Source organism: Diaporthe citri (assembly GCF_014595645.1).
Source record: "Diaporthe citri strain NFHF-8-4 chromosome Unknown scaffold_2, whole genome shotgun sequence".
In the NCBI taxonomy this organism is placed as follows: domain Eukaryota; kingdom Fungi; phylum Ascomycota; class Sordariomycetes; order Diaporthales; family Diaporthaceae; genus Diaporthe; species Diaporthe citri.
In genome coordinates this window covers 4204909-4228753 of record NW_025064847.1, presented here as the reverse complement: position 1 = coordinate 4228753, position 23845 = coordinate 4204909, and the positions used below count along the sequence as shown (strand labels likewise).

Sequence of the window (23845 nt, the reverse complement as noted above, 5' to 3'; positions counted from 1 at the left end):
GCGGTCAACACATACGACTTACTGAAATCAGTGGATGGTATGGTGATGTGCTGTGAACCTTGCTTTTCTATAATATACATATGCATCTTAGAGTCGGGCGAAATCCCGGTCTTCTGTTTCGGTACATGAAACTGATTCCCTTCCTGCTTCAAGGAGTCTGGCAAGAGGTCGCAAAACTCTCAGTTGTTCCAGACGGTTTCTTGTGAATAACCTCAATCAATCGACTGTGATAGCATATCCAGTGACACTCACGGAATTTTGACATTCGCAGTACCATGATGGCTCTCTTTGGGAATACACTACTCCCCCATGCTCCAGGTTTTCAAGCACGAAGGAAGATGCCACAATTTCGCTGTACGCACAGGCAGTAAATGTCAGGACGTGCCAAGCGAATACAGGACCGAGACAAACCTATCTTGAGAGCGGTTGCAGTGTTGCCGCACCACAAGTAGTAAGTCCATCCATCTACTTGCCATCAGCATCGGGAGTGGCGTGCCGCGGGAAATAAGTTCTAACTGTTGGCTTCTTAACAGGCAGGCCTCGCAGCATCACTGTTGAGTTACCGTTGGCCAGCAGGCAGGAACCCTTTTGATCCAAATGTGCAGTCGGTGAGCGTTGGCTATCGGATGAAGGTGATGCTTGCGAAGCTCTACGCCTACCAACGCTTGGACCACGACGAGATCATCAACCAGGCCCTGAAGGGCATCGACGAGTTCCCCTGGCAAGTACCAGATTACGTTCCAGTGATCTACAACGGTGTATTTGGTGACCAGAGATGCAAGAATGTCAACGGATTCCCCAATCCCCCACCTGGACAGGGTATTCTCTGTCCAAAACAAAAAGGCGGCAGCGGTGGGACTGTGGGCCCAGACGATGACAGCACTGGTAAGGAGTTCCCTGAGGCTATTCTATCCAAGGCACCGGCAATGGCCTGGGGATGATCTCTTCTGGACTTGTTACAATATCCAATGCGCCAGATTCTTCTTGAAAGCTAACCTTGTATATTCTAGGCACCGTGTCCTACACATCTGATCCCACATACCTGCCGAGCGGGTGGTCAGGCTTCTCAACCGTGACTCTGACTGCGAGCAACTCGACCTCACCCATGGCTGCGACCTCCACGAGCTTGAACTCGTCCACTGCTAGCTCGGTATCCTCTGAATCATCTTCAACGGCCACAAAAACCTCAGCCACGTCTTCCAGCTCCACTTCTGCCGGGTCATCGTCGACTTCAGCATCGGGCGCTCCGTGGACTCTATCACTGTTCTCCGAACCAGCTTGCACGGGATAACGTCCCCTCACCCGATTTGGACCACCCCTGATTCGGACCGCCCCACACCCGCGTACGCGCATGCACGCGTCTGGTCCCACCCTATATATACTCCTAAATATCTTTATAAGGGATTTTTTTCTAATTATTAAACTTCTTTTCCTTATTAATTTAGTTATTATAAAGCTATATTTAAAAGTTAAGTTATATAAAATACTTAATATAATTATAAATAATAAGTTAATTTAAGTAGCCTTTAAAATATAATATATCCTTAAAATTATATTATATAATTACCTTATTAATATATAAAGTTATTATAATGCTATTAATCCTTAAAGGCTTTTTTTAATGTTAAAAAGAATTAATTAGCTTTATTTATACTTAATTAAAGTACTTTAAGGCTAGCATTAACTTACTTTAAAATAATAATCCTTGCAAGTTAAATAGCTTTCTCTTTCTTTAATGGCTTTCCCCTTAAAAGATAATAATTTACCTTTTTTCTTACTTATTACCTTTAACTTAAAAGCTATTAAAATTAATATATTAAGGCTAAAAGATTAAGAGCATTATTAAAAGCTAATATTAAGCCTTAGTTTAACCTTATTAAGTTACTTATTATAAAGATAATTAAGTTAAATAATTATTAAAATGTTAATAAAAAAGGGTTAATAAAAATTATTTTAAAAATATCTTTATTTTTAATTATATTAATAATAGCCTTATTTATTAAAAAAGTTATAATTTAAAAATATAAACTTTCTTTGTAAAATATATATTTATTATAAGTAAGATTTTATTACTTTTTATTATGTTTAAAAATTTAAGTATATAATAATAATAATTTCTTATAATCTTTAAAGATTATAATAACTAGTAATTTATAGCTTAAAAAAAGGAATAAATAAAAGAAAGAATAATTATTAACTAGCTTAAAAAATATTCATTTTTTAAATTATCTTTTTAAACCTTTTTAAATAATGTTTATTAATAATAAATAAGCATTATATATATATAATTATCAACTTTATATAAAAATGCTTTTTACATTAAATATATATAGTTTTTTTATTTATATATACTTTTTATATTTTTTAACCTTTTAATATAACTATTTTTTACTTACTTAAAATAATATTTAAAAAGCATCTTTATTAACTTAAACTTTATTAAGTCTTTATATAATAATAATAATAATAGCAAAAAAGATATTTTATTATTATTATTATAAAGCTTATATAAAGATACTTATAAAAATAAATATATATTTTAAATAAAAAGCATTAAATCTTTAATTAATTAATAAAATTAAGGTATTTAAAAATATTTATATTTTTAAAAATTGTTAAAATTAATATAAATTATAATAATTTAATAATAAAAATAGTTTAAATAATTAATTTTATACCTTTTAATCTTTTTCTTAGCTTAAAAACCTTATTTTTATAACTTTAAAAAGATTATAAAAAATGAGAAATTTAATAGCTTATTATACTTAATAAAAATACTTAAGCCTTATATAATAATTATTATTTAAAATAATTCTTTAAAAGTATAATTAAATAGCTATTAAGTTAATAATAACCTTAAAAAAATTAATTATTAAAAGCTTAAATTAAAGTTAATAAAAAGGTTATAAGGAAAAAGGTTTAAATTAATTTAAATATAGTTTTTATTAATATTAAAGCTATTTAAAAAGCTTAAATTAACGCTAATAAGGTATTTATAAATAAAGAAAAGTTTAATAATTCCTTAATATTAACGGAAGAGGGATTGGTAATAGTTATGGCGGGCAATTAAGGTTGGGAATAGTGGCATATGTGGTGGCGAGGGCGGTCCGAATCAGGGGTGGTCCAAATCGGGTGAGGGGACGTTATCAATACAACTTCACGCAGCTCAGCGAGGGGCCCAACAGCTACTGCATCAGCGAGCCCAGTGAGCTCGAGACAGACGGAGGGAACGTGAGCTGCACCTACGGTTCCGGCGACGCACCAAATGCACAATGTTGTGGTGGGACCTGGCCGTTCCAGCCAAAATCGTGGTATCTGGGAGATGGCTGCTGTAATATCTACCGCGACAACAAGTGCATACGCCAGGTCAAAGGCGGGGTCTCTTACGACAACCACCCGGGCTGTTCCAACGCACCAGGTGACCTCCCGAAAGTCCAGTCATTGAGCTGCAGTCCAAGGACTCCGAGCTGCGAAGCCTGTATCAAGTGCCGCCTCGATTGCTTGGACCTTTTGGGGTCGGCCGACGAGTATCAAAAGCGAGTTTCTCAAGATTTCTGGTCCTCCTTTTACATCTTCGCAGCTGCATGAGCTCTTACTAATATCATTCTAGGTGCATTGCTGAATGCTTTACGTACTCGAAGTGCGATAATTGCCCTGGTTTTGTGCTTTGATGGGCTGAGAGTCAGACTAAATGGATCTTTGCTAATAAAGAATTGGGCTGGTTCCGTAGGGATATCATAGTCTATGGCTCCCAATGGAATTATCGCGTGATTTTGAACGCTGAAAAGTTTTAGTCCATGGAACAGCTCCCCCGATCTGACTCAGAAACTCGAGAACGTGGGAAGTGACAGCTCTATGAATGTTACCTGAGGTGAAGACCTGCAAGATGGCATTAGGCGACAAGTGATCTGAAATGAGTGGGAGTCTCACATTATAGCTCTTAGAAATACTGCTGCGGTCAGCAGGATGAAACATGATAAATAATGAAGACGCCCATGTTCAATATGAACATCAACCAGCTATCGCGGGTTGCCATGGCCCGCCTCCTCGGCTGCACATATGATCTCTAGGCACAGCAGATACGGGCAAGCAGGTTGCATGATTGGTCTCAGCTGTGGAAAAGCACTATTCTTGATTAACGTCCACTTTGAAAGTCTTTCCTAGATTACGGTGAGGTAAAACATGCTTAGATGTTGGCGCAGTATGAGCAATGTGGCCCGCCTAATCCCGGATCTTCCCTAGCTCCATAATTGGACAAATATCGTGTAAGATGATTGGCTGGCTGCACATGCCCACGGACAGCCGTGGGCGTCGAGGGCCATCAATACGCAAGTACAACATAAGATGATATTGTGTATCGAAATTCTCCCTCCTCTTCCTTTTTTAAGTCTTGTATGAAAGTTGCCACAAGGTCTCAAGGGCCTGGGTGCTTTGAAAATACTGCGATAAGGACGAGAGCAGTGGCAGCAATGAGCAACAAGATACTTTTGTTTGAAATGGTGATTGGCCCTTTCCTGGTCTATTAACATTTGTCTCTACAAATTCTACTTCGTTCATCGATCAAGTCTATAGGGCCCTCCCGGGTAGCTCTGACCTGTGTAACAGCTGTGGCTACTGGCGGACAGAGTATTGCCGATGGGCTTCCTCTTTGCCCCCCTGCATCAGACAGCTTCGACACTCGCATGCGATGCCTCGTCAACAGACAGTATCCAGAGCTACATCGGACTAAGCAGTGCTGAGGTAGCTTTTGGAGGCAGTCCCCCAATGTAATCCACCTTCTAAAGTGATTTTGCTCTTGATAATTGCCTCCCACGATTACAACAATGAAGGAGGGTGTTAGAGGCACACGGCACATGGTCTAGTGGAAAGAAGATGCCACAGTCTGAATGCAGCGATCCAGGCAGCCCCTTACAATGGGGAAATCAGACACAACGCTATGGTTGAACCTATATCCCAATAGAGTGTCACTCGAGAACTGACGTTTGGCTAACGAAAGAAGCAGTGCTTTGCTCAAGCATGATGGTTCGGCCAGGATCCATCTAAATGGAAATGCGTGCCCTTGCACACATTCGGACGTACGTCAACTCACGCACATTGGCATCCCCGAAATAGGACCTGCGTTTCTTCACGCAAAGTCGGAGCGCATACCAAATTTTGACTCGCGTAAGTAAACAAAAAAGTTATCACGATGCACAAGATGAGAACCCATTCGCTTTTAACGGAGTTTGCTCAGCCTACCAAGCTGGCATAAGACATCAATTCGTACAGCGCTGTCTCACTATTCCAACACCTCCAAACAAGCCAAGATCAACTTCCCGAGCCGCCACCGCTCCCTGCGGCGGAACGCCCCCTTCGCCCACTCGATAGCCCCCGTAGCATCGCCGTCGAGCACGCCGACGGCCTGCATCGCGCCCGAGACCCCCTTGCGCACGAGCTGCCACGCGATCAGGAACGCCTTGAACGCGTACAGGGCGACCCACGGCGGCTCCGACTCGGGCGCCAGCGTCGTGTCGAGGTATCGCAGGAACCAGTCTATGTGCGGCTGCGTGGCGTGGGCGGTCTCGGCGCCGAAGAGGATCTCGCTGGATGATGCTAGGTACGTCGATTCCTTCAGGACCGCGTCCACGCTCCCGCCTACGATACCGCAGGTGTGTGATGGCGACCAGATCTGCAGCTCGATCATGGCCATCTCCCACGTCGCCTCCCGCGACGCGGCGAGTGGCGACGACCCGTTGCTGCTGCTGGCACCGGCGGCGGCCGTCCCAGTCTGCGGCCGGATGCAAGGGCCCAGTGCGACCAGCGAGGACCTCAGGGGCTCCAGCCTCTCCAGGCTCAGGCGGCCCGTCATGGTGGACCAGCCCGACACCTCGCGGGCGCTGGAGAGCAGGAACTGCGCGATATTAATGGCCCCGTAGGGGTCGAACGCCGGGAGCGACTCGAGGTCCGGGTCGGGCGAGAGGATCCGTCGCACCGCCTCGGCGTACTGCACCGGCGGCGCGGACTGCCTCGTCACCAGCTGCTGGTACGCCCAGTCTGCGGCGGACCGGGCGGCCCAGCAGGCCTCCGGGCAGGGGAGCTCGTGCTTGATCTCGAGGTGCGAGAGCGAGCGGGGGATGGAGAGGAACTGGTACAGGAGCGCGTCTATCTGATGGACGGCGAACAGTGTCCGTTTATGTGACTCTGCCTTGATGAATTCCCCCCATAATGCCTCCAGGTCCTTGGTCGCTGCAACCTCGGGTGGTGTCGGTTGCGTCAGTCCGCTGAAGCGCGCGAGAGATATTATCCTCGAGTGCATTTTGAGGCCGTACGCCGAGTCCTTCCCGCAGAGGTACATGATGGCGCAGATCTCGAGCAGCAGATTTGCCTGCACCAGTGCGAGGTTGTGTGTGAAGTCGTCGTCGCTCTCTTCTTGCGTCGCAAGCAGCACCCGAGCCCTGTGAAAGCAACGTAATGATATGCTGCTGCCTGAGCCCGCCTGGTCACCGCGGTCGGGGTCCTCGCCGTGCTGATAGGCCAGGCACAGCATGCTGAGCACCAAGTAAGGGGCGGTTTGAGTAGCATCGAAGGTCGGCTGGTGAAGAAATGGGACGAAATGTGACACGTGGACGAAGTACAGGTCAAGGCCGCGTACTGTCTGAGATCCTGAGGGATACCAGTCATCTTGTACATATGCCAGGTCCCTGGGTGACAGGCCGTCAGGTATATGCGTATTACACATGACAGTATCTGGACTGGCTTCCGGAGACGAGGTCTGCAAATTTCTGCTGAGGGTGAAGGTATCTGAGCACCTGCATCATGCTCATAGTCGAGTACGGATGTGCCAAGTGACATGGCCATGTCTAAGTCCGCGGTGCCATGTGGATAGGAACCAGTTGGTGTCGAGCCCGCCGCCATCAACCGCCGGCTGTGGACAACATCGCCCCCTCCAGCACTTGTTGGCAAGCTGGTGGACAAAGCCAAGCTTCCCCGGGAATGACGATATTGGTAGTCGTGCTCGAGCTGGCCTTGCCCGTCCATACAAGGCAGCTCGATGTTCCAAGCCGCGTCGCTCAAGTCCAGGTGCATCTCCTTCTCCCACTGCTGGGAGAGTAAGCTATACTGACTTTCTGAAAGCGAGACCGAGGGCGTCTTGGCGTCCTCAGATGCCTCGCTACTGGAGCAATCGAGGTCCGCCGCCGCCGCCGCCGGTGGGCTGCGGCGCACTCTCTTTGGAGGCCATCCATCTTCTTGTTCAGGATGCTTCCTCTTTATATGGCGAAGACGAAGATCCCTCCGGGAGAAGGTGGTACGGCAGAAGCCGCAGGGGAATGAGACCTTCTCTTGGGAGCGAGTGTGAAGTGCAGCATGGCGTTTGAGGTTCTCTTGTCGGGTAAAACGGGTCCGACAGTCTGGGCACTGGAAAGGCTGCTGGGACTGCTCCCCTGCAGCGGGCGCGACCAGAGACATACTGTAGTAGTAGTAGCAGCCGGCTCGGTGATCGGTTCAGCGGTGGGAGGATGGGCTCATCTGGTATGGAGAATGTCGATAGAGCAGACACGAGACCAGCCGCAGCCGGTGGTTGTTCTCGTCAGGGGGCTGGGACGTGTTTGCCGCTGTGCCCTCTTGCTTATCTCTCATCTCGCCCACATGCCAGCCCTGTCCCTGCCTTCTCCCCCGCATTCTGCACCTGCTATCTGCAGCGATCAACTCGCTTGCCCAGGTGGGTGCCGATAGGACGGTCCCTGGGCCGTATCAGGAGGCTGTTTTTCTGGGGGTGGGCACGTGTCGGCTTTTCTGGGGGCGGTGCCGGGACTCTGGATTCGGTATCTAAGTGGGGGGGGGGGAGGGAGAGGACGACGGACGAGGGCCCCTCAGCCAATAACACGCTGCCCGTTACAATCTAGTCAGTCTGTCTATGGGACCCTAGCCCGGACATTGTGGCGCCAGCACCCAGCCAGACTACCTACGTGTCTCTGATATCCCGCCGAGAATCCCGAGATCGGGTGTCGGGTGTCGGGCTGGGAGCAGCAGGGTCCCTTTCCGGGGTTACTCTCCAGGTCCAACATCGTGGGATTGGGATTACGAGATTCAGCCACAACCCTTGCAACTGTTCAGTGACCTTGACTAATTGATTGCTATGAGATTCAAAATGCAGTCCTGTCTTTTGTACACAATCTCTAGGTTGAGAGAACCACATGGTACTATCACACCGGCAGGACAACCCTGACACCCATATACTCTCGTTGTTGCATGAGCTTGCCGTTGACGACGATCTGGTCGGCGCCGACGCGGTTGCGCTCTGTGTCCGTCGGGTCTGTGGCCTGCGCAATCTGCATCTCCCGCCACTGGCGGTTTGTGGGCACAAGCTGTCCTTGCTCGGTGAGCCTCTTGAATTCCTTGTAGACGCCTTGTTCCTCGACACAGCCTTCCCGTTGGATCAGTGGTGAAGCTGCAAGAGAGCCATCAATGTCAGTGAATGTTCCTCGTCGAATCCGCCCAGATTTTGGAAATTGTACTCACAGGCTGCGGGTGCCATGCGCAGATCACCGACGGAGCTGTTGAAAAGCACCAGTGAAAGGCGCTCCTCGTGCAGCTGATCAGCCGGAGGCGTGAAGACTCGGTGGCGAGTCGCCTTGAAGTGACCGCCAGAGACAATCTCGAGGGTGTCACCGATGTTGATGACAAGCGCGCCGGGCTTGTAGGGCACGTAGTACCACTTCTCGTCCTGGCCCCAGATCTGCAGACAGGAGATGGGCACAGAGAACAGCAGCGTGGTGAGCCCGAAGTCGGTGTGACCGTGCATCCGGAGGCCCTTGGACTTCTCGCGGGTTGACTGCTCCACCGGACGGAAGAGGGCGTGGCGGAAGTAGCCCTCACCGGTCGGGCTGCCATGCGACTGGACATTGTCCCAGAGGTAGTCATCGGGCAGCTCCAGCACGCGGGAGAAGAGTTTCAGGATCCGCCGGTTGACCGACTTTGTCAGGTAGTTGCAGAACTCCTCAATCTCGTCCATGAAGGGGTGCAGGCACGTGGGGATACGGTTGATGTCTTGCCACTCGCGGTTGTACCAGTTGAACTGCTCGATACCATCGGGGACTCCACGATGACGCTGGGACGCGCGAGTAAGTGAGATGCCCAGTAGTCAGCTGTGTTGGGACGCTGTCCTCCTACCTTGAACCCATATGGGTGCTTGTATCCAGACCATCGTCCCGTGTCCGGGTCGAAGATAAGTCTCTCTTTATCTTCTTCGGTGATATTGTTGTACAGGTACTGGGCTAGGGCAAACTGGCGGTGGAGCTGGGAAACGGAGGCCCGTCAGCATTGGTGGCTTCGTTCTGCCTAGGGGCTGGGAATTGTGCTGGTCTTACCTGCTCAAGAGAGATGCCGTAGTTCTCAAGGAACAGAAAGCCATCCTCACGGATGGCCCTCTTTACCTGGTTCACCAGGGCATCGACGACTTTTGGGTCATCCGAGTCAAGCAGAGACAAGTCAATTGAGCTCAGCTCGGCAAAGTCATGCTTCTCTTTCGTGACCGGAGGGGGGTTCCATGCTGGAACCGATGGCTTGCCCGGCAGGTCAGCAGCAGGCGGGTTGAAAGGTGCAGTAGGTGCCATGATGGAGTTTGTTGGAATGATCTGTAGAAGGATGTTCCTGGGTTTGATGCTGTTGAATCCTATCCCTTCCGGAGCAGCGCAGCCTTGTCTTATATCTTTTCGCAGCCTGGGCACGAGTTGACTGCGATATTCCGCACAAGGCTACGGAATAAGAGAGGAAGATCGCTTGTGTGGGCTTCTCAGCTCGACAAACACGATGAGACTGCGCAACCGGTTCCTGGGTGCAGTCAAAGCTTGGCTAGAATGGCCTGATGTCCTGGATGCTCACTCGGGTTTCGCCAGGAACAATCATGCTCCTTGCTCTGCTTCGCACCCTCGCCTGACCTCTGTCTCCTACGCGTCCTCCACGTGCCAAAATGTCCTCCCTGTCCTCCCTGCTCTAATCTAATCTCGATGGGGGTCGCCTCCTGCTCCTCCTTGTCCTCCTATGCCGCTGCCGCAGATCTACTTGCGCCCGAGAGCTCCTTTGCCTTGTCAGATCCATGCCGCTATGCGGCAGTTGAATTAATGGCATATTCAACCAAATCCGACCAGGTTGTAGCCTTCCGGAATACGGGAGCCACAGTGCTAGGTTTCGCATTGCAGGTCGGTGGGAGGAGCTCCTCCCAACTGGCCATGAAGGGTTGGACTTGGCACTGCCGGTGGGTCCCAGCGTGAATCGCCCGGGGGCACAGACACAGCTGAGAGCTCCTCTGCCATACCCATAACGACAATTGCCACTATTTCTTTGTAGATACTTAAAACGGATAGGGGAGAGGAACACCAATGTACTTTTGACAAGCAAACCAAGTTACTCACTCTACACTGTTCCGGCCTGCCTCCCATCCCTATCATACACCGCACACACCACACACCTCCACATACTCTTCCTTGTCAGACGCCAAAATGTCCCGTCAACTTATTTCGAGCGAGAAGTTCCCACCTAAGCCACACAACTGTGAGTAATCAGGGAAAAGTCCAGCGGTCATGCGCCTCAGGCAAAGATGGCTGACACGATTCAAAGGCCCTGCCACCAAAGTGCCTGGTCTTGTCTTCCTCGCTGGTCAAACAGCCACGGGTGAGATCAAGCAAGCAACAGTGAGTTGGATCAATTCAATCAGTTCTTGCTTTGGGCAACATGAGCTGATGATTTTGCGTCCCTTCCCTCAGAGGACCGTCCTGCAAAATCTCAAGGAGGTCTTGGAGCTCTCAGGATCGTCTCTTGAGCAGGTGGTCAAGTATAATGTCTACCTTGCAGACATGAAGGATTTCGCAGCCATGAACGAGGTTTACATTGAATTCCTCCCCAAGCCCATGCCATCGCGGTCGTGCCTCCAGGCACTTCCTCCAGGAGACGGCACGGTCATTGAGATCGAGTGCATTGCACAGGCTTAAATTGCAAGCATTGCTTCCGGGTGGATCATGGATTGTCACTTCTTAGAATTGAGGAAAGGAATGGAATTAGGCCATCAACATGCAAGACAATGTACTTTTTCCAGAAGGATTTGACTTTACTGCTCACAATTTAAACTGTCCCCTTGAATGCGATGACGCCCACTGCCTGAGATATCCTATTAGGTACTGTTCCTTGGTATTGATTTACCTTATTCCTGTCTCATGTATCTGTTATCTAAATAGTAACCAACAGTCACAGGTTCAGTTGTACATGGAGGCTACCGTCAACAGAACTGAAGGATAGAGTACTTGGCTCAGAGAAGCAGTCGACCGCTGAAGCATGTCAGAGGTACATGATGAGCTGAACCTACAAGTACATTTTTCAAATTCGTAAGATCTGCTTGTCAATCAAGGACGCCTCACTTGCGCGTCCACCGCTCAGCCCTTCACCGTCTGATAAGTCTCCCTGCAAGATGGAGACACTTGCCCCTTAGGGCAAGGCACTCCAGCCTCGACCGGAAACCTCATAGGTCCAATGAGGGCTAAGCTTTCACCAAGTCAATCAATCCCTCGCTCTCGTGCCAACTACTAGGGTTACCTAGGCGGCAGACGCATTCGTGTACTGGCGGCACCCCTTAGACAAGGCTCACACTGTGGTGGGGAAGAGATACCAGGTGCTTGTTGCAATTTTATGTAATACTATTTCTTGGAAAAGCTAGAACGCTACAAGCCACGGAGGTGATAAGCCCTATGCAGTTACTACGGAGGCGATTCAATGTGTCATGACCTCGCGACCTCGAGCTCGGCCATGTACCAGTTCTGTATCGCCTTGGTGTCGCCCGTCATGGCGACCGTGTCGTATTTCGCCCGCGCCTCCTTGGCCGCCTCGCCGTTGTTGACCATGCGCCCAGCCCACTTGCCGTGCTTCCGCGCCGCCGCCACTATCTTGTCGACGGCAGCCACGAACTCTGGCTCGTCCCCGCGCGCGGGCGTGTAGCCGAGCAGGGACTGGGCGAGGTCGTTGGGGCCGATGAAGACGAGGTCCACGCCCGGCACGGCGCAGATGGCCTCGACGTTCTCGACGCCGGCGCGCGTCTCGATCTGGATCATGGTGATGATTGTCTCGTTGGCCGTCTGCATGTACTGCGGCGTGGTCAGGCCGTGGCCGATGGCCGGGAAGGCTGACCCCTGGCCGCGCACGCCCTGGGGCGGGAACTTTGACGAGGCGACGATCTGGCTCGCCTCCTCGGCGTTGTTGATCTGCGGCACCATGATGCCGTGGGCGCCCGTGTCCAGCGCCCGCTTGATGATGTCGTGCGCTGGCCCGCGGATGCGGATGATGGGCGAGACGCCCAGGGCCGCGATGGCAGACACCGAGTTGTGCATGGCCTCGTCGCCAATGTGACCATGCTCGCAGTCGATTATGACGCCATCAAACCCACAGAGGGAGACTATCTGGGCCTGGCGCACCGAAGGAATGGCCATGAACGTCATGAGCGGGTACCTCCCAGCCCGGAGGCCTTCGAGGAGCTTGAGTCGAGGGTTTTGGACATTGGTTGTTTGGGCGGTCGGCCAGACCGTGGTTTGTGCAGCCATGTTTCCACAGTTTTGTTGTAGGGGTGCGATAGTAAAGTTCGGACGCGATCAAGATATTGCGGCAAGGAATGTGACAAGAGGCAATTGTCAAAGTATCAAAGTATTCTTTCTCGCCTTTTTTCCTAAACGGTAATGGGGCCGATTGACAGGTATCGCACGGAATTGCAGTTTGTCTTCAGCCTATTTAACTTGAGTGTGCTGTGGCTTATTATTGCCGCTTGTACAGTGTCCTCCATTCTCTCGTCATAATTAGGCCTCATTGCTTGGCCTGTACACACATACATGTTCTTTGGGAGGAGCATCCAGGAGGAGCGCCGTCGTTTTACGCGAGGCGATCGCGTCCGCCAGAGCTGAGTGAGGAGGAGGACAGGGTAGGCGGTGCGTGTAATCGGGAGGAGCTCCTCCCACTATCTTGGGGTCCCACATGACGCTGCGGTTGACTAAACCCAAGACCCGTGCCAAGGTCTCGGGTGGGCTGCGGAAAGATACCCCAGATTTTGGCAGATTGGAAGATAACGCCCAGGACGAACCCAAAGGTCAGCAGCATGCTTATCGGCAAACAGCCTCGGGCAGCCCCAGGTTCCTGAGAGCCGGGCCCTGCAAGACTCGGAGTGTAAGCCATGTTGCAGTTAAGACCATGAGGGCTCCTCACGCCACAGACTAGACAATCACCGAGGTGCTCTGTGACCTAGTTTCTTCCGTGGTTCTTGCGGGGAGCAGAGCAGCATCTCTTTCCTTACATCCTAATATTCACTGTACTATTCCCGAGTGCAATGGACGCGGACAAGAAACTCCCCGTCAGCGACATTGGCGATGGCCAGTCGTGTGCTGAAGGCCAGATCGACATTGGGGACACTGCCTTTGCAGGCGACCGCAGGCCAGAGTCACTCGCGAACCTGGGGGATGTTGAGATCGCGGCCCTCAACAAGAAGCTCGTCCGCAAGATCGACCTGCTCATCCTGCCACCCATCGGCATACTGTACATTCTCAACTACATCGATCGTCAGAACCTCTCGGCAGCCAAGCTACAAGGCATCACAGACGATCTCAACATGACCACCGAGCAGTTCGCAACGGCCATCTCAATTCTATTCGTCGGCTACCTACCCTTCCAAATCCCGAGTAACCTCATCATCACAAAGATTTCTCGTCCTGGCATGTACATATGCACGGCTGTTGTCATCTGGGGTGCCATATCTGCTGCCACAGCTGCGGTGCATAATTATGGTCAATTGCTTGCTGTTCGGGCTATTCTTGGAGCAGTCGAAGCGGTCTTCTTCCCTGGTGAGTGAATTTCTATCTGTCATATTATTTTCTTGCTTCACATCGCGATTGTTGTGTCCTCTGTTGGCCGTCCGGAAGTTCAATGTGTCCAGAACGTACCTGTGGATCCGCAAGGCTTTTGGACGAGGCTACATCCAAACATCATGTGTTCATATTCCTCCCTTACCCCGTTCGAGAACCATCTCGTGTCCATCAATTTCTGATCCAATACTAGGTGCAATCTACTACTTGTCTGCCTGGTATACAAAGAAGGAGCTTGGAAAGCGACTCGCCGGTCTCTACATTGCACAGCAAGTCGGCAACGCCTTCGGTGGACTCTTCGCCGCGGCCATTCTGCAACTTGATGGACAACATGGCATCCGAGGATGGAAATGGCTCTTCATCATCGAGGGCTCTGCGACCGTGGGTATTGGTGCTATCTGTGCCTGCATCATGCCCGAGTTCCCACACAACAGTCGTGTCCTCTCGCAGATCCAGCGTGACCTTGCAGTGTGGCGCATCGAGTCTGAGGCGGGAGCAGCTGAGGGCACAGAGGACGAAGGCACCATGAGCGGCTTCGTGAAAGCCCTCTCTGACCCGAAGTTGCTTCTTCTCATCTTCTGCAACCTGCTCTCGCAAGGACAGGGCTCCATCGCGAACTACTTCCCCACCCTCGTCGGTGCGCTCGGCTACTCTCAAACCATCAGCTTGCTGCTCACCGCTCCCCCTTACATCCTCGCTGGCTTCATCTACTACGGCATCACCTTCTACTCAGACCGCAAGAACACGGTGTACCCGATCATTATTACGTGCATCGCCATTGCAACAGGAATGTATATCATCCCCATGGCGACAAACAACGTTGGTGCACGCTACTTCTCCATGATGATCCTGCCTTTCGCGTCCGTCGGTCCTCAGATTCTTTTGTACAAGACGATGAATCTTCACCTCGCACGACCCGTCTCCAAGCGCGCAGCAGCTTCTGCTCTGATTAATGCCATTGGTGGCACGTCAAACATCTGGACTTCATATCTCTACTATGCGCCTCCACACTTTTACGCTGCATTCGGCGCCCTCATGGGCTGTGCCGTGTTGTTCGCGGCCACCATCACCGTCTACCGTTGGCTGGTGCTTCGCGAGAACAGACGCCTGGACTCGGGTGATCCGGCTGAGATTGCAAAGGCTATGAAGGGTGGTGTTACTCAGGAAATGGTTTCTCTTGGCTGGCGGTATGAGATGTATTAGATTTGGCGGCAGGAAAATTCATGTAACTACAGCGGTTCACCATGTTGTGTAAATCAAGCCCGAAGGCTCTCAATTAACATTTGGCCTTTTCCTGGTCTTTTGTAACATAGGTGGCGGTGAACAACGCGGGCCACATGTGTCGATCGCTCAAATGACAAGCACGATCAGGTGAATGTAATGGAAACGTTTGGCAGCGACCTGCAGGCTGGTCTGGCCATGCAACGGTATACCTACTGTCGGCTAAGGAACAGAGCTTGTGTACCCACAGCCTTTCCACTCTGAACAACTTCCTGCAGACTGAGCCTAAACTGGGATATTGAGCAAGCATTGCAAGACAACTCCCATCTGGAGGTCTTGGTCCCTAGGCATCTCGGACTTTTGCACGCGAATCTCATGACTTGTTCGCAAAAGAGGTTTTCCGCTCGATACCAGATGGCTCAAACCAAGTGCGCAAGCCCTCGAGCTTGAGTCATCTCGAGGTCCACACGTGACGGCCTGACTAGCCAATACTGCCGATGTCAACCATTGGGAACTGAACGTGCGCTGTGCACTAATCCGACTACACATGGAGAAGTTCTTGGCAATACGAAGTGCAATATTCCAAGTGATATCTGTCATCCACCATGAGGAACGACATTATTCTGATTCATGAACGTTATCGGAGAAAGTTGTCTAAAAATGAATCGCGCATAGTAATATATGACGTGCGAAATTTATCCCGGGTGCCTACTCCTAGATCCATACTTATCTATCATGATATTTGCTCAACGTCGTGTTAAGAAATGTACCTGTTCTTATGGATGTGTTACAAACTCTACACTCAAATCGGTTCAAGTCTGCAACTCCGAAATGGCCATTTGACCTAGTGAGAGACGTGTCATTTCTTGCTCTTACTTGCCACCCGAACAGAGCACAACAGCCCGGACGAGCTGGCCATGTACAACGAAATGACATGAGACTCTAGGTGTTCCTTCATTTCTCGCCTGCTTTTCCACTTTTGAGGCAACGCAATTACATTACGCTTTCTCTGCATCTGAGCGCCTGATCTCACCTCATCTACGGAAGGGCATCGCAAATCCCATCAGGAAGGCTCATGGCCCAGCAGTACGAAGGGACTACATATCACGCTTTTTCCAAGCAGAAAGACGCCTTCCTCCGGGCGACCAGATCGAAAGGTACGATCAGATTTATACGGTCTGGATCAGGACTATCCAAGTCAAGCAGCCTGGTCGGAAGATGTTGAGGGGTGTCGTCTGCATAATTGTGGTGCTTGACACATTCATTGAGCTTGAGACTGAAACCCTGCGGATCCCAATAGATGTCAATTGAGCGTGTTCCTGTGTTCCATACAAGTCAGTATGGGGAATGATGGTCATAGAGCAGATTATGGTGACGTGATTTCACCATGATCTCAGTGATGAATCCAATCCACCGAACCTGAGAACAATGAGACAACGTGTGGCTTCGCCACTTCAGGTTTCTTGCTGCTTTTATTGTCTAGCATGCACAACGATAGTGTGTCCGCAATCGCAGAGTCTGGAATTTCCGTATCATTGTTGGTAGGACGGCCACTCTGTTGAGTGACAACAGAAGCGGCCCAGGCGATTCTGAACGAGTGAAGGCTCCAGATACCATGATGAAGATTTAGCTGATACTGGGGTCACCTGCGAAGATGTTTATAAATTACGAGGTCAGGTCATCGCAAGCTGAGCTAATTTGCTCGGTTTTGACATGGACCATTAGACAACAGACAGATTGCAGGGTTATTGGTTAAACGGAAGCTTTACCTGATAGTGCTTTCACAAGGTATTTGGGTACCTTGAGAGCCCTTCAGCCACAATTGATCAAAGATTATGAAAATGGAAGGAAGAGCAGCGTGGAAAGGACCAACAGGATGAAGGTCGACATAGCAAGAGTTTCCCGCTTGGGAGCTAATTTACCAACGAAAAAGCGGGCGGCCTTGGCAGAAAGGCCTCATCAAAGTTGCATACATTTAGGTAGGTAGAGTGGTTTCGCGGAAAGCCAATCAGTCCTCGGAGAGTGGTGTGTGCTGGCCGCAGGGGCTTGCTGCATGATCACGCATCTAGCAGCCGCTACTTTTCAGCTACCAAGTGTAAAAACTCACTACGCATGCACTTTGCCATCGAGGGACTGTCCGGTGTAAATTGGGCAGGCTTCACCGCAAACAGTACCCTACCTCTATTCCGATGTCGTTGTTTCAACACCCTGGTGCTGTTATATTCGTGGCTCAAGACCTGAGCCCAATCTTCGTCCAGGTCACCCTTTGGGATATTTCAGCTCTCACCTGTTCGGCCGACTTTTCTCTCTGTATATGTAGAGGATATCACAGCGCAGTGACTGAGCATGGACAAGTTTCAGCATACCCCACTTGACCGATCCAAACAGTGCATCAGGCTCCTGCGCTTCCTAGACCAGCCTCCGTCCGCAGAGCTTGATCACTTCGCTCTAGAGACGTACGATGTTGCCAGAGTGCCTCGCTTCGTGGCACTTTCATACACCTGGGGAAGCCCCGAGCCGAGCCACGACATCCTCGTCAATGGATCGGTGCTATCTGTCCGCGACAATCTCCGGTTGGCACTGAAGGTATTGCGCAGCCTTTTTCCAAGCAAGGCGCCGGTCTTCGATGTGCTACAGTCAAGGAAGCAGGAGAATGGCTACCCTCTCATGTGGATCGATGCCATCTGCATCAACCAGTCTGACCCCTTGGAAAAGAACCATCAGGTCAATATGATGGGGAGGATATTTACAATCGCTAGCCTTGTGATATCCTGGCTGGGTGATGAAGCCGACAATTCGGGCTCGGTCATGGAGGCAATCAGAGCCACGAAACATACGCAAGAGTATAACTTCGATGTGAAGAAGGCCACCAAAGCGCTCGCAAAAAGATCATACTGGCGCCGTATGTGGGTTGTACAGGAGTTTATGCTTCCGTACTGGCTTGTCATCTTGTGTGGGCATGAGGCAGCGTGGTGGGAGGACCTCCTCCATTTCTGGCATGATCGGAAGTTCGTGCCTGGTGCATATTGGGGTTATCAGCACTTTAGGGGGGAGGAAGTCCCGCCTACTGTGGAAGGTGGACTGCCTGTGCTCATATCCGCAAGGCGCTCCTGGTGGGATGTTTTACTCAACACCTTCTTGCACTCACCCAGTCCCAAGTCGATCGACAATATCCTGACCACTTTTACGTATGGAGAATGCAGCGACCCGCGAGACCGGATCTATGCGCTCCTGACACTGATCGAGCGAGGAGCAGTTAGTAAACCGCTCTTGGCCGACTACACAATTTCAGCAGAGGACCTCTACTATAGAGTTCTTGGGCACGTGGGGCCACTGGAGCTTTTTAGCGACTGGGGACAGTTTAGGAAGAAGCTGCGAAAGGCTCTAGACAGCTGCTCGTGGGCTGATACCGAAGCAGCGAAACTGAACGAGGTGGTGTACAAGATCGTTGAATTGGAGACTTCTGCTGAAGTGTTGCACGACCCTTGCCATTTCCTCGAACCCAAGGAAGTATACCTAGAGTTTCTCTTTGGCAAAGTCCAAGAATGCCTAGCAAAGCACTTGGAAGGGTTTTCCGACGGCATGTTCTGCAACGGAGATCGGACCTACCATGAAATCATTCGGCGCTTTCAGGCCTTCCCGCAAGGCGAAGACCCGAGAACGTGGCGGCGGTTCAACGACCTCCTCCGGCAGTGGCTGCTGGATATACCACCCGGCGTACCTTTTCGTGGCGCTACGTCCTGAGCCGCAATCAGCAGGCAGAGACATGTCATCGTGCCTGGCCCACAGGACAGATCTTGGTTTCTGCTTTCCGGTTTCTATGAGCTGGAAGACTATGTAGAGGCCATTCATCTGGTTAACAGTTCCGTTCATGATGCATATGTATTTGATTACCTGATAGCTGTGACGTGTCTCCCACAACGGCCTGGCAACAACATTACGGGCCCTGTGGTAACGCTGACATGACAACACCAAGCAGGTCAGCCCAACCCGCCTCCCTCAACGAGAGCAAGTAGAATTAGAAAATTGGAACCACACCCGAGGCATCGAGCCAATCCCCTCCAACCCACCATGTACTCCCTCTTGACCGGCCAACCCGTCAAATGAAATGGCACAGTAGGACAGCATAACTGGCGCAGTCAGTCAGCCCACCCGGTCGCCCATCCAGCCATCCAGCCACCAGGCCGGTCCTGCGACATGGCCTCGTCGCACGACAGACACAGACATGTCGTGTTCAGTGCGGCAGCACACTCGAGTGGAACCAGAACACACACACATACACACACAGCCTATCACCACCACGGCCACCCCAGACATCTCTTGCAGGCCTGATGTGCAACGGTGGTATCATGGGTGGGGACAAGCAGCACTGTTCGGTCACCCAGATGATGGACGGTCCAACGGCTGATCCTGGTGGTTGTTGGAAAGCCTGCGGCATCGTCACACATACCCCGTCACAGTGGAGATGATAACGCGGGCGTACATGGTGCTACGAGCCGGCGATGGAATGTCTTGCAACCTGGGGCCGACAGACCGGCTTGCCAGTCTTCAACTTTAACAGTCTGACAGTGCCATGCAGTCACGTGTGAACGAGGATCATTCAGGAGAGTTCAACATGAGTGGGTAACTTCTGGTATTGTGTGAGTGATGGTGTGGAGATATCTAATACACAGAAAGCGAGTTTAGGCAAGATCTTTATGCCTCTTCTGATCCCTTCTCCCGTTTAGTATGCTTGCTGCTGTTTGAGCCGGTCTCTCCCGTAATTTCCAAAGTGCCTCGAGTTCGCCGCTGCGCCGCCTTTCCCATGAATGACTTGTTTTTGTGGTGTTTTCCAACCAAAACAGATGTAAAAAGAGATAAAATACCAAGAACTCCCAATGCTGAGCAATATTTGAATCCTCAACCCCATACGCGATGCAGTTTACGACGAGCCTATCCACCCTCGAGAAACGAACTAGAAAAATGCAACTTCCCAGAGCGGCAAACACGAGGCGCGACATCTTTGGAAATATGAAAGGGGAGAGAGAGAGAGACCCAGCAGCATACTGATCCAGCCGTTGAGATGCTGGAGAGAAGGATGAAAGAAAAGACAAGTGATAACCCAACTACAAGTGGTGAAGCCGGCTACGCCGGGCTAGCACCAACCCACTCTAGGCGCTTCTCAGAGCGCCAGTTCCAATTGAAATCTCGCCCTTTGTTCTTGCTCCAAGGACATTCCTTGACCCGTTCCCGGGTTTGATGTTTGTTGTTCATCGCATGGTTGTGATGGTTGGCGAGCGTGAAATTGTTGTGATGTGACGAACCATCAATGCCGAAGAGGCCTTGGCCGAGGAAGCCCCCGCCCTGGTGACCCGCCTTCAAGGTAAAGTCCGGCTTGGGCATGGACTCTCGAGTGCCCGTGTACGCACGACGTTTCTCCCCAAGCTTGGCCCACTTGTCCATAGACCCTTGCTTGTGAGGAGGCGATTGGCGATGGAGGTCATGAGACTTGACCGGGCTGACATCTTGGAACAAGAAGCTGTCTGGCAGGTCTCCATCCATGTCGATGGCGTCCTCGATAGACGAAACTCGGGGCTTAGCGTTGATGACGGAAGACTTGACGTTGGGCGACAAGCCCTGTCGGGGCGTGTCGTCATCGTCCTTGCTGTCTTCGCTCCAAGTCCGGGAGTTCATCCTCTTGAGGGCTCGGAGCTGGCGGGCCCGCTCCTCCTCTTGGTGCTCCTCCTCTTCCTCCTCCCAGAGGTCGCTCCAGCTCTTGGAAACGGCCCCCTTGTCACCGAAAACCATGGACATGGCAGGCACGTTGCGTGGCTTGGACATGGTGATTGGGAGGGACCCAGCCATCGGCGACACCTTTGCAGCTGGCTTCAGCATCTGTCTGTTGATGTTGAGAGACTGCATGGAGGTGGGGAAGCTGGAGTCCATGATGGAGGAAATGGACGGGGTCTGGGTGGAGAACCAATCGGTCGTCGCAGCAGACTTGGAGAACAAGTCTTCGGAGTAGCTCTCGTCGTCCGGGATGGCGCTCAGCTGCCGGATGGGCAGCAAAGCACTTGTGGTGTGTAGGGCCTTGGCCCAAGGGAATGCACCAGTATCCGCCATAGGACTCTGGATCGACGGTGTGCGCAGCGGCTCCCGGTTGGCCGAGGCGATGTTGGCCCGCGACGAGCAGAACTCGTCGTCGATTTCTTCGAGGGTGGTGAAGCTCACGACGCGGTTCAGCGCACGGCGAGCCCCAATAAGAGACCTCTTGCTCGGGTCCATGTTCATGCACTCGACGATGACTTCGTAGGTGTCCTGGGACATCGAAGGGAAAACGTCGAAAAGGGACTGCTTGTCACGGGAGAAGTCCAAGAACAGCGGGTCGGACTCAGTCGGAGTGGTGAAGGGGTTGCGCGAGAAGAGGATGTTGAGAAGGCAGACACCGATGGCCCAGATGTCAGCTTGGGCAGGAGCGTACCCGGCACCGGCGGAGTCATACTGCTCCGGTGACATGTACCGATCGCTGCCAACGCCTGTCTCGTATGTCCACTTCTCGGTGGTGGCCAGGCCGAAGTCACCAAGCTTCATAGATCCATCCTTGGCGAGGAAGATGTTCTCTGGCTTGATGTCTCGGTGGTAGACACCCTTCGAGTGGATGTAGGCAACGGCGTCGACAAGCTCCAACATGAATCGCCGCACATGCTCCGTCTCCAGTGGTCCTTGGTCAACGCGGATAGCCTCATAAAGATCACCTTGTTGACAGAACTCGAGGACCAGATACATGTGGGCATCAGTCTCGAAGGAGTGGACCAAGTTGACAATGTTGGGGTGGCTACCGAGGTGTTGGTGAAGTGTGAGTTCCTCCGACTTGTCGTCGATAGCGAACTCCAGGCCGGCATCGTCGGCAGCCGCCTTCTTCGTCAAGCACTTGATAGCCACAACGTCCCCAGTGACGAGGTCTCTGGCCTTGAAGACCATGCCGAATGATCCATGGTTGAGGGGTGAGATGGTTTCATATCGTCCACCCAGGACGACGCCGCCGGTAAACTCGTCTCGCAAGCATTCCATTGTCGTTTTAAAAGAGTATCAGAAATTAGAAGAGATGTAAATTGCAAATTAACAAGGCCGCGTGGTGACAAAAATCCCCGGAATGCTTTTGTCGAGAGCCCAAGGCCAGTCTATGTCGATGAAGAATGATGATGTTGCCTAGCGTTTTTTGGAATCCACAATGAACAGTTTACCAGTTGTGTACAGCGTGACAGAGTCGAACAGGTAGCGGCGGAAGGTGTGGGTGCCTGGAGGCGGAAAGTCGTTGGTAGGAAGGTGCGAAGGTGGCAGAAGGCGATGTACAGAACGCGAGGTGGAAAACAAAAGCAACTCCAGATCGTTCAACTTCGGAGGCTCATCGATGGGTATTTTCGGTGGGTCAAGACAAATGGAAAAAGATGGCTTAATGGTGCTGATTGTGTCGGTCGACGGTGCCCGGTAGAGCAGAGGCAACAAAAGGAAGGTCGTCAAAGTTGCATTGAAAAGATGTATTGTTGAATAAAGAGCGACGTTGTTCGAGTAAGGTCCGTTCAGCGAAGGGTGGTAGGGTTGGCGATGGAAAGAGGGATGACAGTGCTGTGTGTCCTTAAAGAAACAGCAAGGTCGTCCCGACGGCGGTGGGTTGCGTTCCAGATGAGGTTGTCGTGGAGGGCCGCAAGGGGTGGAGATGACGAGGTCCGGACACGAAGTGTGAGTAATCGTTGAGGCACGGCACTGCCGTCAAGGAAAGCGGACCTCGGGTGCTGGGAGGACCCTGGAATCGAGTGGGTAACGGGTGAGGGAGGTGTAGGCACTTATCCAAGCACCGGTGCCACACAAGTCGTTATCATCCGGGTGTGGGTTCTGTTCGGAACAGGCAGGCGAAGAGATGACTCTTCAAACCTTCCTCGTTCAATAGTCGGCGTCCCAATAAGCTCTCCCCAGAAAGTGCGAATCACGAGAGACGGATTCGCGAGCAGCGGTCTAGGTGACGTGGTCCGGGTCGGGGATGAGAGGTGACCAATATATCGCCAAGGAGGTGGGTGTGTGAAGCAACGCGGAACAGGCAGGAAAGCGCTGGTCAAGTGTCCTCGGGACTGATGCACACGCAGTTACGGTAGGCAGCACAGAGGCGGGCGTGCAAATGACTTCGAGACAGGTCGAGGCCGGGTCGGTGGTCGTCGAGGTCGGTGGTCCGTGGCCGAGTGTGAGAGCTGAACGCTGAGCGAGTCACAGAGATCACTTGGCGGATAGGACCGACGTCACAGTGTTCCTTGATAACGGGGGAGTCGGATGGCTGGATCGATCGAGTTGATGCTTCGATGGCTATCGACTGGTGAAATTGGCTTGCAAGGAGGATGACTGGACTTTGACTTGACGTGGGAAGAGGACGCTGTGAACGGGAAAGATGGGAGAGGTTGGTGGGAGGGGGATGGCGATGTGAAGTAGGGAGAGATAGGACAGAGGGAGGAGGTTGGGTGAGTCGAAACGAAGATGGCGGTGGAGGGATCAAGTGATGGGAAGAAGAAGAAGGTAGAAGAGGATTGGTTGACCTGGACCTGGGTGCGCAAGTGAGAGAGCGTGAGTGTGAGTGCGAGCTATGAGTTGTGCAGCGGAAGGCCTGGGGGGGCGTGAGGACAAGAACGAGAACAAGGACAAGGAGCTGGTCCCGGCCCCGGGCCCAGGACCAGGACAAGGCGCCAAGGAGTAGGAAGTGTGCGTACAGTATCTATGCGGCAGCAGCAGGA

General features: G+C 51.3%; 9 protein-coding genes across 9 annotated transcripts; 4 read left to right on the top strand and 5 right to left on the bottom strand.

Annotated features, from left to right (window-relative positions):
* Nucleotides 1-626: 626 nt before the first annotated feature.
* Nucleotides 627-941, top strand: INS49_006721 (uncharacterized protein; the record flags this gene model as incomplete). The annotated part of the gene is made up of 1 exon (XM_043167490.1): nt 627-941. One exon carries the CDS (start codon nt 627-629, stop codon nt 939-941), a length of 315 nt encoding a protein of 104 aa, XP_043028634.1.
* A 79-nt stretch (nt 942-1020) lies between these two features.
* Nucleotides 1021-1353, bottom strand: INS49_006720 (uncharacterized protein; the record flags this gene model as incomplete). Its single annotated transcript, XM_043167489.1, has 1 exon — nt 1021-1353. One exon carries the CDS (start codon nt 1351-1353, stop codon nt 1021-1023), a length of 333 nt encoding a protein of 110 aa, XP_043028633.1.
* Nucleotides 1354-5278: 3925 nt separating this feature from the next.
* On the bottom strand, nt 5279-6718 carry INS49_006719 (uncharacterized protein; the record flags this gene model as incomplete). The annotated part of the gene is made up of 1 exon (XM_043167488.1): nt 5279-6718. The coding sequence occupies one exon, from the start codon at nt 6716-6718 to the stop codon at nt 5279-5281; it is 1440 nt and encodes a 479-aa protein (XP_043028632.1).
* A 1465-nt stretch (nt 6719-8183) lies between these two features.
* INS49_006718 (uncharacterized protein) lies at nt 8184-9593 on the bottom strand (the record flags this gene model as incomplete). The annotated part of the gene is made up of 4 exons (XM_043167487.1): nt 8184-8428; nt 8500-9088; nt 9151-9276; nt 9348-9593. The coding sequence occupies 4 exons, from the start codon at nt 9591-9593 to the stop codon at nt 8184-8186; spliced, it is 1206 nt and encodes a 401-aa protein (XP_043028631.1).
* An 885-nt stretch (nt 9594-10478) lies between these two features.
* Nucleotides 10479-10967, top strand: INS49_006717 (uncharacterized protein; the record flags this gene model as incomplete). The annotated part of the gene is made up of 3 exons (XM_043167486.1): nt 10479-10530; nt 10597-10670; nt 10743-10967. The coding sequence occupies 3 exons, from the start codon at nt 10479-10481 to the stop codon at nt 10965-10967; spliced, it is 351 nt and encodes a 116-aa protein (XP_043028630.1).
* A 780-nt stretch (nt 10968-11747) lies between these two features.
* INS49_006716 (uncharacterized protein) lies at nt 11748-12563 on the bottom strand (the record flags this gene model as incomplete). Its single annotated transcript, XM_043167485.1, has 1 exon — nt 11748-12563. One exon carries the CDS (start codon nt 12561-12563, stop codon nt 11748-11750), a length of 816 nt encoding a protein of 271 aa, XP_043028629.1.
* A 773-nt stretch (nt 12564-13336) lies between these two features.
* INS49_006715 (uncharacterized protein) lies at nt 13337-15071 on the top strand (the record flags this gene model as incomplete). Its single annotated transcript, XM_043167484.1, has 2 exons — nt 13337-13847; nt 14062-15071. 2 exons carry the CDS (start codon nt 13337-13339, stop codon nt 15069-15071), a joined length of 1521 nt encoding a protein of 506 aa, XP_043028628.1.
* A 2364-nt stretch (nt 15072-17435) lies between these two features.
* INS49_006714 (uncharacterized protein) lies at nt 17436-18833 on the top strand (the record flags this gene model as incomplete). The annotated part of the gene is made up of 2 exons (XM_043167483.1): nt 17436-17995; nt 18293-18833. 2 exons carry the CDS (start codon nt 17436-17438, stop codon nt 18831-18833), a joined length of 1101 nt encoding a protein of 366 aa, XP_043028627.1.
* Nucleotides 18834-20213: 1380 nt separating this feature from the next.
* Nucleotides 20214-22139, bottom strand: INS49_006713 (uncharacterized protein; the record flags this gene model as incomplete). The annotated part of the gene is made up of 1 exon (XM_043167482.1): nt 20214-22139. The coding sequence occupies one exon, from the start codon at nt 22137-22139 to the stop codon at nt 20214-20216; it is 1926 nt and encodes a 641-aa protein (XP_043028626.1).
* Nucleotides 22140-23845: the final 1706 nt, after the last annotated feature.